General features: G+C 38.4%; 1 protein-coding gene across 1 annotated transcript in view; it reads right to left on the reverse strand.

Moving 5' to 3' along the window:
* The window catches only part of JAK2 (Janus kinase 2), a gene marked incomplete at its 3' end in the record, with an annotated part of 122,474 nt that overhangs the window by 21,253 nt on the left and 87,084 nt on the right, over positions 1–14,137 (reverse strand). Inside the window, exons 13-17 of the mRNA XM_080708990.1 lie at positions 7,717–7,804; positions 6,803–6,930; positions 3,166–3,304; positions 1,205–1,356; positions 75–225 (exon numbers count right to left, since the gene is read on the reverse strand). Coding sequence (XP_080565116.1) covers positions 75–225; positions 1,205–1,356; positions 3,166–3,304; positions 6,803–6,930; positions 7,717–7,804 — 658 coding nt within the window. The remainder of the gene's footprint in view (positions 1–74; positions 226–1,204; positions 1,357–3,165; positions 3,305–6,802; positions 6,931–7,716; positions 7,805–14,137) is intronic.

The following is a 14,137-nucleotide window of genomic DNA, read 5'->3' on the forward strand; positions in this document are numbered from 1 at the left end:
AATTAGTAAAGATTCTCTAAATACAACAAAGATAGAAAGACAGTGATCAGTAAGATGATTCCATCAGTACATACCTGGAGTAAATAAACTGTTAAGATCTCGTATGATGGCTCTGAAAGAAGGCCTAAAATCTGGTTCGTAATCCATACAATTATTTATAAGGTTTGCTAATTCTGTCCACTTTGGTGCAGGAAGCTGATGTCTGTCTTCATAAAACTGTAGTTTCTAAAATTAAAAAAAACAAATGCTGAGAATAGATTGTACAATGCTATACCAATCTTTTTAAAACTAAATGGACTAAGAAATATCAAACCATATTAAAGAAATAAGAAAGACCTACTTAGTTTACTTGCCCCCCCCTTTTTTGGGTGATACTGGGGTTCCTGGAAGCCCTTCTACCTCCGGGCTACACTCCCAGACCTATTTTTACATTTTTATTTGGAAACAGGGTCTCCTAAGCCAGCGTGCACGGCTGGCTTCGAACCTGCGCGATCCTCCTGTCTCTGCCTCCCAAGCGCAGGGATTACAAGCATGCACCACCATGCCCAGCTTACTTGCCCATTTTTTGATTGGGTTATTTATCTTAGCACTGAGTTTCTTGAGTTCTCTGTATATTCTAGTTATTAGTCCTCTATTGGAGAAATAGCTGGCAAACTATGGAACAAGCCAAGATGTCCATCAACAGATGAACAAATTACAAAACTATGGGATATGTACACAATAGAATTTTACTCAGCCATAAAGAACAAATCTTGTCAATTTCAGGAAAATGGATGGAACTGGGGAGTATTATGATAAGTGAGATTAGTCAGTTACAAAAAGTAAAAAAATCAAATGCTCTCATGTGTGGAAGCTAGGAAGGTAAAGGGTCATAGGAGGAATTCTAGACAAGGATGGAAAAACCATAGATGAGCAAATAAGGACACGTAACTAGGGTGATGTGAGGGGGGAAGAGGAACATTCCCTAATGTACATGATGAACATTCACAAACATATCAAAGTCAATCAGTGGGCCAAACATGAGAAGGAGGGAGGGGGGAGGGAATGGAATGGCAATTGGGGAAGGGCTAAATGAGTGTGTGTACATGTATGCCTCTAACATTTTGTACTCCATTAAGTTGTATGACTACAATGCAACAATACAATTTTTAAAAAATATATGGATTACAAAGTAACTCTAGTTTCATAGTCTATATAAACTTACTCTTTGAGAATCTAGAGCACTCAGAGGTTTATCCCCTCCACTGCAGATTTCCCACAAAGTGGTACCAAAGCTCCATTTGTCTGTTGCCAAATTTAAATTTTTAGGATTTTCAATGCATTCAGGTGGTACCCATGGTATTCTCTCCTGAAGAACTTTTAAATAATAGAAACAAAGTATAATTAAATAATGTCCACAAGTAAACCATTATTTCAAAATCATTTTCAAGCTCATTTGAATAACAAAGTCTTTTTTGGTTGCTGGAGGGGGGGTATTTATGCTTGAGAGCTAAAAGAGACCTTTGAGATCATCTAATTCAGTATCTTAGCTTTAACAATGATACTACTGTGATCTACAAAGATTGTGTTATTTACTCAAAGTTATATAGTTTACTAGCAGCATGGGCAGAATTGGAATTCTGTGCAATGAATTTCTTATCAACTAAACTTTCTTCTATTAAACCATAGTGTCCCCCAAAATATATGTGTATGCATATATAATATGCAAAATTTGCCTTAAAATTGCTTCCTGATATTTTTAAATTTTTTACAATGTGAAAAGTGATGTTGCTTCAATTAAAGAGATATTTTAATAATTTAATAACAATAGTTTGCATTCTGACTTGTAGATAAACATAGACCAAAAGGCACTTATCACAACAGATGAATGACTAAATTATACCAAGATATTATAGGTATGGAACTATTACACTGAGTTCTGCTCCGATCATGAAATTTCCCAAGTAAAGTTTCTATGGCCCTTGACAGCACCAGTTTAATTAATAATAATATTCAAGGAAGGAAGAAGCATTATAACTCTACCTTTTGGTATTCCGAAAAATTACAGATACATAGTGATAGATTATCTGTTACATCTTTTGGTATATGTTGATAAAGTGATGTGAATATTTTTGCTGTATAATCAAGATTAAAGAAGACAAGGACACTGATTTCCTTCCCCATCACCATACAAATACACTTTTGTTCATCTTTTTTTCCAATTGCAAATGGTAAAATTTCCTCAAGTACCTGAAGTAATACCACTACTGTCCTATTATTGTTGTTTTTTCCACTGGCAGATAAGCCATCAAGTTTAAGTACTATTGGGTCAAATAAGATACTGTACATCAATGAACAAAAAAGGTGATCAATTTAGATTCTAAATTTAGAACAATTAGAAAAGTTAAACAAGATAATAAAATACAATTATAAGATTACATGAACCCCAAAAAATTCCTCCTACTTGACAGAAATTTTTACTTTTAACTTACTTTTGTAAATAGAAGATTGAGACACAGAGAAAACTTTTAAAAAAGTTTTTAAATGTCAAAATTAGTTTAATAACTGAGTCAGTTTTTAAGCCAGATAATATATCTTTTCTTTCTTTTCTTTTTTTTTTTTTTTTTTTTTTTGGTTATACTGGGGATTAAACCCAGAGGCATTCTACCTTCAAGCTATACACCATACCAATTTTATTTCTTATTTGGAAACAAATTTATTTGCTAGGTTAATGAGAGTCTCATTAGTTGCTAAGGCTGTCCTCAAACCTGCGATCCTCCTGTCTCAGCCTACCAAGTACTAGGATTACAAGTGTGCACCATCACGCCTGGCTGATAATATATCTTTTCAAAAAAAAATTTAGTGACTAGCAAAATGAAAATTGAAAATTTTTTCCATGGCTCAAAGAATAATAATGAAAAATTTCACACTAAAATGAATAAAGTCCTATCTTTTATACATAATTAGGGATTAAACTATTTATAAAAATTATCAAACAATCCATGATGGCATGTTATAAGAAAGAAGAAACAGAGAACAGGATATAACTTACTTAAGCTGCTAAAAGTGATAAGTAAATGTTGTTATTAATCAAAAACATCAGAAAAAAAGTTTTAAAAAATTTAACAAAATTCTTTTTATGCTACTACCAAAGAAAAGATTAATAAAGTTAAATGCAGAACTTACTGTCCTTTGGTAAAACTGTAATACTAATGCCAGGATCGCTAAGTTTGATGAAAGGAGGATTTCCTGTTTTCCTGTCTTCTTCTCTGATAAGTAGAATATTTTTGGCACATACATTCCCATGAATAAGGGATTTTTCTTCCTATTGAAGTTAAATGCACAGACATTCAAACATTAATCTATAAATATCTGATACTATGTCTAAGGCTTTAAATTTCCTTTACATTTAAAGCAAAGATGTAAGACAGCACAATAAATATTAATTTGGAGGCATGCCTCGAGACAATAAAAGTTTTATGGCAGTACTGTTTCCGGTTTTGCACTTCAAATGACACAATAATCTACCTATGATGAAACACATACATTACACCTACCCAGTGTTACTTCACTTTTCAAAACCAATATTTTACAAGATTTTTCAGATGGTAGCTGACATCAGGAAATACTGTTTTCAGTTCAACTGTAGGACATAGGTATATTCTGAAGATCCGATAACTGTTCCTCTATTCTGTTTTGTCACCACTGCTTTCTCATTGAACACAATGTCCAAATGCCACAGCAGTAAAGCATATTTCTGCATAATATCTGGTTAAATTTTCTAACTTAAGTGACACAAACTACAGATTATCCATCAGTAATTCTAAGAAATTGATGGAAGAACAAAAGTATTCTTTCAAAAATGATTTTATCTAGATAAAAATGTCTAAAATAGACTTCCGGGAAGATGGCGACCAAGAAAAGCGGGGCTTAAGAGCCCCGCTAACAACCAATCTCCATTACCACAAAATCAGTGCCTTTCATAGCCAGAAAACACCATCACCAGAGAAACAAAAAAATCACCAGGCTCCAGAGAGAAAGCTGACTGAGAACAGAGCTCAGAGCCACAGAGGAGATACACCGGCCTCACGCCCGAGGACGCAGCAGCAGCGCCATACTGCCGGCAGCAGCGGTGAATTCACCGGACAGCTACAGCAAGCCGAGGTGAGCCGCTGCGGAACAGCCAGGTGGGATTTCTCGGCGCAGGGAGCATCTAAAGCTCCCAGTGGCTGAGCTCAGCACATGCTGCAGGGATTCAGAGTGGAACTCAAAATCAAGAAGAAATACGCCAGCCTCATGGCCGAGGGCATAGCAGCGGTGCCATATTGCCACCGGCGGCAGCAGCAGCGAATTCACTGAATTCACCGAGTCCAGTACAGCTACATCTGCGAACTCAAGAACAGTGAGTCACATTGCGGGCCACAGAGGAGAAATCCCAGTACTGTACTCACTGGGACTTGACCCAGTGGGGGAGTGGCAGTGGCAGAGATATCACACCATAGGAGAATGTGCAACCTGGCACCCCCCACAGTCTAAAGCAGCCTCTATCGACTCTCTGGGTCGGAGACTCTGTGATAAAACCCAGTAAAGGAGTAGTGGGGTCTGAGATACTACAGACTCGAGATCCAGAGCACCTTAAGTGAAGTCATAGTGATCCAAGGGAAGAACCCAGAGAAGGCACAAACTTCCGAAATCATGGGAAAGAGGAATAACGCTGGAGAAATAAATGCCCACAACCCCACAACATCAGAACCCGATAAAACTGAAAATCAGAGATTTCTAGAAGATCAAATCAGGAAAATAACTGTAGAAATAATAGAGGTGCTTCGAAAAGAATTCAGAGAGAGCCAAAAAGAGATAAAGGATGCAATTAATGAAGTAAAGGCCTCAATTCAAAGCACAAACAACCGATTAGACCACATGGAGAACAGAATCTCGCTCTTAGAAGATGATCATTCCAAAAATGAACACATAGTTTCTAATCTAGGAAAAAATATCCGACAGCAAGAATCTGATATTGAAGAAATATGGGCCCATTTTAAGAGAGCTAACCTAAGAATAATTGGAATAGAGGAGGGAAAAGAAAGTGAAACCAAAGGGATCAACAATCTCTTCAAGGAAGTAGTAGCAGAAAATTTTCCAAACATAGAGCAAGAGGTTGATACACAGGTCCAGGAAACTTATAGAACTCCCTTTAGACAGGATCGGAGAAGAGGATCCCCACGCCACATAATTGTCAAATGACCAATGTGGAAGCCAAGCAGAGAATCTAAAAGGCAACAAAAACAACGGGCCAAGTGACATTCAGAGGCAAACCAATTAGAATCACTCCAGACTTCCCAAACCAAGTCATGAGAGCCAGAAGGGCTTGGAGTAACATATTCCAAATTCTGAAAGAAAACAACTTCTAGCCAAAAATTTCCTACCCAGCAAAACTTTCTATCAAATTAGATGGAGAAATAAGAAGCTTCCATGACAAACAGAAACTGAAGGAATTTATGTCTTCAAAACCAGCACTAGAGAAAATACTCAAAGAGATTAACTACAAAGAAGAAATAGGTAACACACACCAGAACCAGAGAAACAAGATTTTCCATCCAACAGACAACTAAGATTGGTTATCTGTGGAGATTCATTATTTATGTTAGTCTTTTACCTATCTCTAAATGGTATTGTTTGCCTTTATTGTTGTTAATTTTTAGGATTTCTAGTTGGAATATTAATATGCCTTCAGATATAGCATTTGGAAATATTTTATCCCATTCTATTAGTAACTTTTAACTCTGTTTACATTGTCTTTGGATATACAATATTTTTTTTTATTTTTTAGGGAGTTTGTATACTCTTCTGTTGCCTGTGCCATTGAAACCATATCCAAGAAAGCACTGCCAATTTCATTGTTGTGAGGTTTTATGACCCAGATTTTCTCCTAAAAGTTTATAGTCTTAAGATTTATATTTAGGTCTTTTATCTATTTTGAGTTAATATTTGTATATGGGATTAGGTAAGGGTCCAATTTTATTCTTTTCCATGTAATTATTATTTTTCAACAATATTTAGTTAAAAGATTATCATTTCCACCACCAAATGTTCGTGGAAACCTTGTCAAAAATAACTTGACAATATAGGGAAGAATTTAGCTCTAGGCTTTTATTTAACTCCAATGGTTTATATATCTGCCTTTAGAATAGTACTACACTGTTTCAATTATTGTAGCTTTATATGGTTTGAAATCAGAAAATATATATCTTCTAGCTTTGTTCTTTTTCAAGATCGTTTTGGGTATCTAGAGTTCATATTCCATATTAGGATAGATTTTTTTTTCTGAAAAATAAATATATAAATATATGATAGTTTCACCTAAAAAAATATAAAAAAATATTCTCTGGTAAGAAAGAAAGTAAAAAGAAATATTGAAATGTTATCTTTAAGTCATCAAAAGCTTGGTATCAGACAAATGAAACTGTTATGTGAGATTATCATTTTTAATTTTGGATAAATTGCTATAATACTAGATGTCAACCAGTAAGCCAAGCATGGGAGGGAGGGATGGGGAGAGAATGGGGTGGGGATCGGGTGGGGGCTGACTGGGCAATGTGTGCATGTATGTCTACAAAAGTTTGTATCCCACTATGATGTATGAATACAGTGCACCAATTAAAAAAAATGTCTAAAATAATCCTTTTTATAACCTAACAAATTATTTTGAATGACTCAGCATCTATTCATAGATTTCTTGTTGCCAGGTCAATATAATTACTACATTGCTTCATAAGATAAAACAGTAAGTTTTAATAAAGAAAAGAATATACTAATTACTTACCAGAAAATGCATGGCCCATGCCAACTGTTTAGCCACTTCAAGTTTCCATAATATGTTTATAGAATTTTTATTCTTTTTCAGATACGTATCTAGTGATCCAAATTTTACAAACTCCTGAACCAGAATATCTGCATTAAAATATAGGTAATAATAATAGGGCTCAAGTATACATATAATTAAAGGCATATAATATAAACTTTTATAAATATATGTATAATCATATGTGGATATAATAGACAAAAAGTTAAATTAACTAAGCAAAATTCATTAATTTAAACAAAACTTAAAGGATATTCACCACTGTATTTTTAGTTTTTATTTGCAACAGGAAGATATAGGAATCTAAAGAAATATACATATTTGTTTATAATGTAAAATATGCAAATATAAATATTTGTTTTAATGTAATATAATATAATATACAATATGCAATAATATTATACAATATATGCCCATACAGTATCACTTCATTTTGTTCTGATAATCCAGTCTACCATTTATATGCTTTTTCTTCATAATTCCAAGTGAATTTGTAAAGAAATGGCCAGTTGTTCCAGTGTTATGCTGACCCAGCCACAATCTATATTGCTATGGTGAACACATTTACAAGACATTTGTTTACTATACTACTCTATTGTTTAGACATTATAACATAAGGCATATAAAGTGTCTTCTGATTTTTCACTTCATTTGATGGGTTCCTTTTTCACAAGGTATAACTGAATAGTCTTGGATGTTTCAGATTCAATGATATCTAATTACTACTATAGTTTTCCTAATAAATTAATAAATTAAAATTTACCTATTAAATTATAGATATTGGAAATCCTGAAATTGAATCTTCAATAGGAATAAGAATGGATTCTCTGAGAGAGGCATGACAGTAACATAAGAAAGTTAATGGTTTTACTTACTCTCCTCTCCACAGACACATACTCCATAATTTAAAACCAAATGCTTGTGAGAAAGCTGGCTCATCATGCTTGCTGCTTCAAAGAAAGACTACGGAAAAACAATAAACAAGAAATGCAAAAGAATTATTGCTTGACTAATGTCCATAAATATTCACAAATCAGAAAGATATTCCCTGCAATAAGAAAAATGCACTTTCTCCTACTCTTAGGAGGATTAAATAAGGTTACAAGATGCTTTGTTCTCCCTATATGGACTTGCAACTTCCATTAACCTTGACATTAGGGTTCATTCTAAGGAAATCCCCAAGTAATCCTAGAATATAGAGATAGCAATGAGAGAAAAAAATACTGGTATAAGAGGGCACCATGAACTGATATGCATAACTCCTAGACACAAAACTCCTAGAATAAAGGTACAACTATATGGAGACACTATACACAGTAATAAGAAACAGAAGTAGATGGATATAAGCTTTAAATAATGTTTCCTAGATAACTAAGCATGGTCTCTGTGCAAATAAATGTCACTACACCTATTTTAGGACACTGGCATGGTATTAATATCCCTCTAATTCAATTATTTTTTGACAGGAATTCCTGGGGTGGTTGTTCAGAGAACTGTGATGTTCTGGATTAGAACAACTCTTCATTTGTTTCACATCGTTCTTAAGCCATTCAACTAACATCCTTTAGGACATTCCCAGTATCATATATGTGAGCTTCGACATGTTTGTTGATATCTTGCTATGCTCAGTAGCTTTCTGGCTACTACTGGCTGGGTTTCTGCCAGTTTGCATATTTGAATGATGACCACAGGCATCCATTTTAACTGTGTTCCTTTGTACAATGTCTTTCTAACTTTTTCTTTTTTTAAAGTAGATGAAATTTTGGAGGAACCACTATAGAAACCATAAGGTTCTGTGAAGCTAAGTTTAAAAGCCAATGTCTGGGGACATCTTCTGGGAAGATGGTGACTGAGGGAAGCAGCACATTATCAGTCCTGCTGACATCTGATCTCCCTTGCCTTAAAAACAGCATTCTTACAAAAGCAAGAAAACATCATAACTTTAAAAAGAACATGATGAGCCGGGGCCCGGGTCGCAGGACTCTGTGCCCCGGGCCGAACTGCGCATAGCACGCCAGACCCCTGGAGAAACCGGGCCCAGTAAGACGCTGGGTTCTGGGTGGGGGTCTTGCGCGGGGCACGCCAGCCGGGGCCCTGATCGCGGGACTCTGGGCCCCGGGCCAAACTGCGCTTAGCACGCCAGACCCCTGGAGAAACCGGGCTCAGTAAGACACTGGGTTCTGGGCAGGGGTCGTGCGGGGCACGCCAGCTGGGGCCTGGGTCGTGGGACCCTGGGCCCCAGGCGGAGTAGTGCGGATCACTCTGGACCCATGGGGAAACCGACAGGGTTACAGTGCTACTAAGTACCTGATCCCACTACCTCCTCAAACCACATATACTGTCTTCTCTTATTAAAAAAAAAAAAAAAAGGAACAGAAAAAGAAAAAGAAAAATATCGGAGAGGAGGTAAGAAAGCCATTATGGATGCCAAGACACTGGAGATGCAGACAAAACTTATCTAAATGCACTGGAACTTATGGAAAAATTCCCCGTGAAAGAGGACTGCTATGTCTCTACATTGTTAAGAATCTCGGACATCACCTGTAAGGAGAGAGTTTAGCGGAGACCAAGGAGAAAGGCGGTGTTAAAAGAGGTCTCCGCGATGGTGGTGGAGACTTGTATTCAGGAGAAGCAGAAACCGGATCCTACCAACCTTATTTTTTTGGAGAAATTACACCAAATGTCGAATGCTACCATCATGCATGCATGCTTAGGAACACTGGACAACATTCAGAGTGGAAAAAGAGCCTGGGAAGGATTTGAAATGGTGGAGGCAGTGGCAATGGCAGTGGCCAGTACTCAGGGGAGGCAGACATCTGATACTTTACACCTGGAACCTTTGATATAATAACCACAGAGACAGTGATCAGAACCTGCTGAGGGGTTAGGCAGGCGCCAGGGCCAGTGAGGCCGGCATCGGAGCCTGCCTTGAGGCAAGGCCAGTACTGGGGCCTCCAAGGCCAGGATAAGAGCCTGCCGAGGGGTTAGGCCGATGCTGGGGCCAGGAAGGCTGGCATCGGAGCCTGCCGTGAGGCAAGGCCGGTACTGGGACCTCTGAGGCCAGGATAAGAGCCTACCGAGGGGTTAGGCCGGTGCTGGGGCCAGCGAGGCTGGCATCGGAGCCTGCCGTGAGGCAAGGCCGGTACTGGGGCCTCCAAGGCCAGGATAACAGCCTGCCGAAGGGTTAGACCGTTGCTGGGGCCAGCGAGGCCAGTATCAGAGCCTGCCGTGAGGCGAGGCCAGCATCGGAGCCTGCTGTGAGGCACGGCCAGTGCTGGGGCCTCCTAGGCCGGAAGCGGTACCTGCCGAGGGGTTAGGCTGGTGCTGGGGCCAACGAGGCCGGCATTGGAGCCTGCTGTGAGGCTAGGCCGGTGCTGGGGCCTCCGAGGCCGGGATTCGAATCCTGACAAGGGGTTAGGCTGATACAGGGGCCAATGGCCAGCATCGGAGCCTGCCGTGAGGCAAGGCCACTCCTGTGGCCTCTAAGGCCGGGACCGAAGCCAGCTTAGGGGTTAGGCCGGTGCAGGGGCCAGCGAGACCAGAACTGCGGCCTCCCATGAGGCAAGGCCGCTGCTTGAGCCAGCGAGGTCTGGATCAGGCCACTGAGTAGCCAGGTCACTACTGGGGCCGTCAAGAGTGGGATCGGTACTTGCAACGCAGCATGCACAGAGAAATATCGCAGAAAATATAAATCAGACGCTTCTCTTAATCAGCAATAACTAGGAGGAAAGGGGCGACAGAGGTTGAGCTATAGAAAGGGCCCTATAGTGAAGCAACTAATGTGACCAATCAGAGGGTATGTAATACTGGAGGACGGAGCCTCTTTAAAATGCAGTAGGTACATAAACAAATGTATCAAAGTAAATCACCAAAGAAGCGTGGGATGGAGGGAGGGGGAGGGAATGGGATGGGGGCTGGATGAGGGTTAATTGGATGATGTGTGCTTGTATATCCTCTCAAGTCTTGTACTCCAATGTGATTGATATATGACTACAATGCACCAATTTGAAAAATAAATTAATTAATTTAAAAAAAAGAACATGATAAGTAAAAGGCCGTAAGAAAATAAAAGCTAGAAGCTCAATCAGAGAACAGAAAAGAATCCCACTCGCCTTGTGGCTGTGAGCACCACAGCAGAACCATCTTGCCCCAAATGCACAGGAAAACAACTAAGACCACAGACACATAAAACAACCAGAGATGCCAACCAGGAAAGCAACCACGGACTTGAAAGGAAGTAAGCGGCTAAAGATCATGAGAATTGTAAGCCATTAGTTCCTCCTGCACAAATACCGGCAAACAAGTGACAGCCCAGCTCACCACACCCTCGAGAGATTCAGAGCGGCGCTCAATTCCATAAGTGAAAATACTGTCCCTGAGGAAGAACACCCAGTGTGGTACCCACAAGGACTCACACAGCCACAATAAACTGTGTGGGTCTGAAACTCTGCACTTCAACCAGGCAAAGGTGGGGGTGGAGTCTGCTGTTGGACATAGCAGAGGCTTGAACAGACTCAGGCTCTGCATCAGTGGGAAGTGTGGAGGAAGATCTATGCTTAACACTAGATCCAAATAGTAGGATCTCCAGGATCACAACAGACACCCAATCATGGTAATGGGTAAAAGTCAGTCCATGCCAGCACTAGCTGTGAAGAATAGAAACTTTAAGTCCCAGAGACATCTGTCACCTTCACAGGCAGGGAGAAGCTCAGGCTTCACATTTGTGGAAAGTGTGGAGGGTGACCTACACTTAACACTAGATCCAGCCCCATTGATACCAGCCATCAGCATAAACTGAGAAAGACTCAGAGAACCAGGCTTGCAGGAGGAAAGATACTCAATGTCTGCACAGAGAGAGACTACAGAGGCCCAGTCTGCTGAATATTAATATATTTGTAGCATTGCATTATTTTGTTTTTGTTTAGTTTTGTGTGTGTATACTTATTTGTTTGCTTTCTTCCAAACCCCTCTACCAGCCTCTTCCCTTTACTCTCTTCTCTCAATCCCTATTTTCTCTTTTTTCTTCTTTGTCTTTTATTAAATCAACTTCAAATTACTATACTAAGTACTCTATATTCGTTACTAGAATACTACTACATATTCACTATCTCTAATCTCTATTATATACTACCTTACCAAACTCATACTTTCATTCTAGTTGATCCTATGTATGGCTTTACCCTATTCTTGCATTTACGACTTTACTTCCCTCCTCATTCAACAGTCAATGTTGAAAATAACAAAACTTGCCCTTGGATATACCAGCGGACACCTAGAGACTGAGAGAAATTAATCAAAAGCAACAGATACAAACTTCTGAAATCATGAGAAGGAGAAATAACATGGAAACAATGAGATCCCACAACCCCACAATAACAGAACCTGAAACACAGAATTACAGAGATTGGCAGAAGGACAAATCAGGGATGTAACTATAGAAAGAATACAGGAACTTCTGAAAAAATTAGAGTCTGAAAGAAATAAAGAATACAATCACTGAAGTGAAGGCATCAAACTATAATCAATCAATTAGACCATATGGAGAATAGAATTTTGCTCTTAGAAGATGATCACTCCAAAAATGAATGCATAGTATATAATTTAGAAAAAAACAACTTGACAGCATAAATTGGACATTGAAGAAATATGGACCCATTTTAAAAGAACTAACCTAAGAATAACAGGCATAGAAGAGGGAATAGAAAATGAAACTAAATGGATCAACAACCTTTTCAAAGCAGTAATATCAGAAAATTTTCCAAACACAGAACAATAGGTTGATACACAGGTGCAGGAACCTTATAGGACCCCCTTTAGACAAGACTGAAGAAAAGGTTCACCAGGCCATATAATAGTCAGATCAACCAATGTAAAAGCCAAGGAGAGAATCTTAAAGACAACAAAAACAAAAACAAAGTGACATTCAGAGCCAAACTAATTAGAATCACTTCAGACTTCCCAAACCAAATTATGAAAGCCAGAAGGACCTGGAGACATTCCAAACTCTGAAAGAAAATAACTTGTTGTCTAAAATTTCCTACTCATCAAAACTCTCAAATTAGACAGGGAAATAAAAATTTTCCATGACAAATAGAAGCTGTAGAATTTGTCTTCCAAAACAACACTGGAGAAAACACTCAGAGATTAACTACAAATAAGAAATGAGTAATACACACCAGAACCAGAGGAACAAGAATTTCCATCAAGCAAACAATTAAACAAAGAAGATCAAACACTATGTCAAACAGAAGTTAAAACTCAAAAAGTTAAGAATTAAAAATCATTGTTCAACAATCACTGAACATAAATGTCCTCAACTTCTCAATAAAAAAAAGACATAAGGTGGCAAAATGGATTAAAAATCGGAATCTAGGAATCTGCTGCCTGCAAGAAACACATCTTAAAAGTAAGAATAGTCACAAACTAAAGGTAAAGGGCTGGAGCAAGGTAATCCATGCCAACAGAACTCGAAACAAGTAGGAGTAGCAACTGTGATATCAGACAAGTTAGACTTCAAGCCCATGCTTATTAGAAGAGACAAACCATGTCATTTTTACTGGTAAAAGGAACAATCCAGCAAGAAGAAATGATAGTCAACATTTATACCCCAAACATAGGTGCATCTACTTTCATAAAACAAACTCTTTGTGACATTAAGTCACACATAAATTCCAATACAATAATACTGGGAGACTTCAACACCCCTCTCACAATGATAGACTGATCAACTAGACAAAAGGTCAATAAAGATGCCTAAGACCTAAAGAACACCATCAACCAAATGAACCTATTATACATATATATAATATTCCACCCAACTATATAGTTCACATTTTTCTCATCTGCTCACAAAACCTTCTCCAAAATACATCACATCCTGGGCCACAAAGTGAACACTAGAAAATTCAAAAAATGTGACATACTTCCCTGTGTTTTTTCAGACCTTAATGGAATGAAACTACTAATCAACTATAAGAAGACCTAGAGAAACAACATAAACATGTGAAGACTGAACACCACACTGCTGAATGAAGAATGAGTCATAGAAGAAATAAGGGGTGAAATCAAGAAATTTCTAGAAACAAACCCAAAAAGAGATACAACATATCAAAACTTCTGGGACATTTTGAAGACAGTATTAAGAAAAAAATTCATAGCACCGAGTGCCCACATAAAAACAATAGAAAATCACCAAATAAAAACCTAATGACAAAGCTGGGCGTGGTGGCGCAGGCTTGTAATCCCCGCGCTTGGGAGGCAGAGACAGGAGGATCGCGCAGGTTCGAAGCCAGCCGT

The sequence above is a fragment of the Muscardinus avellanarius genome (assembly GCF_963383645.1).
Source record: "Muscardinus avellanarius genome assembly, chromosome: 13".
Lineage (NCBI taxonomy): Eukaryota > Metazoa > Chordata > Mammalia > Rodentia > Gliridae > Muscardinus > Muscardinus avellanarius.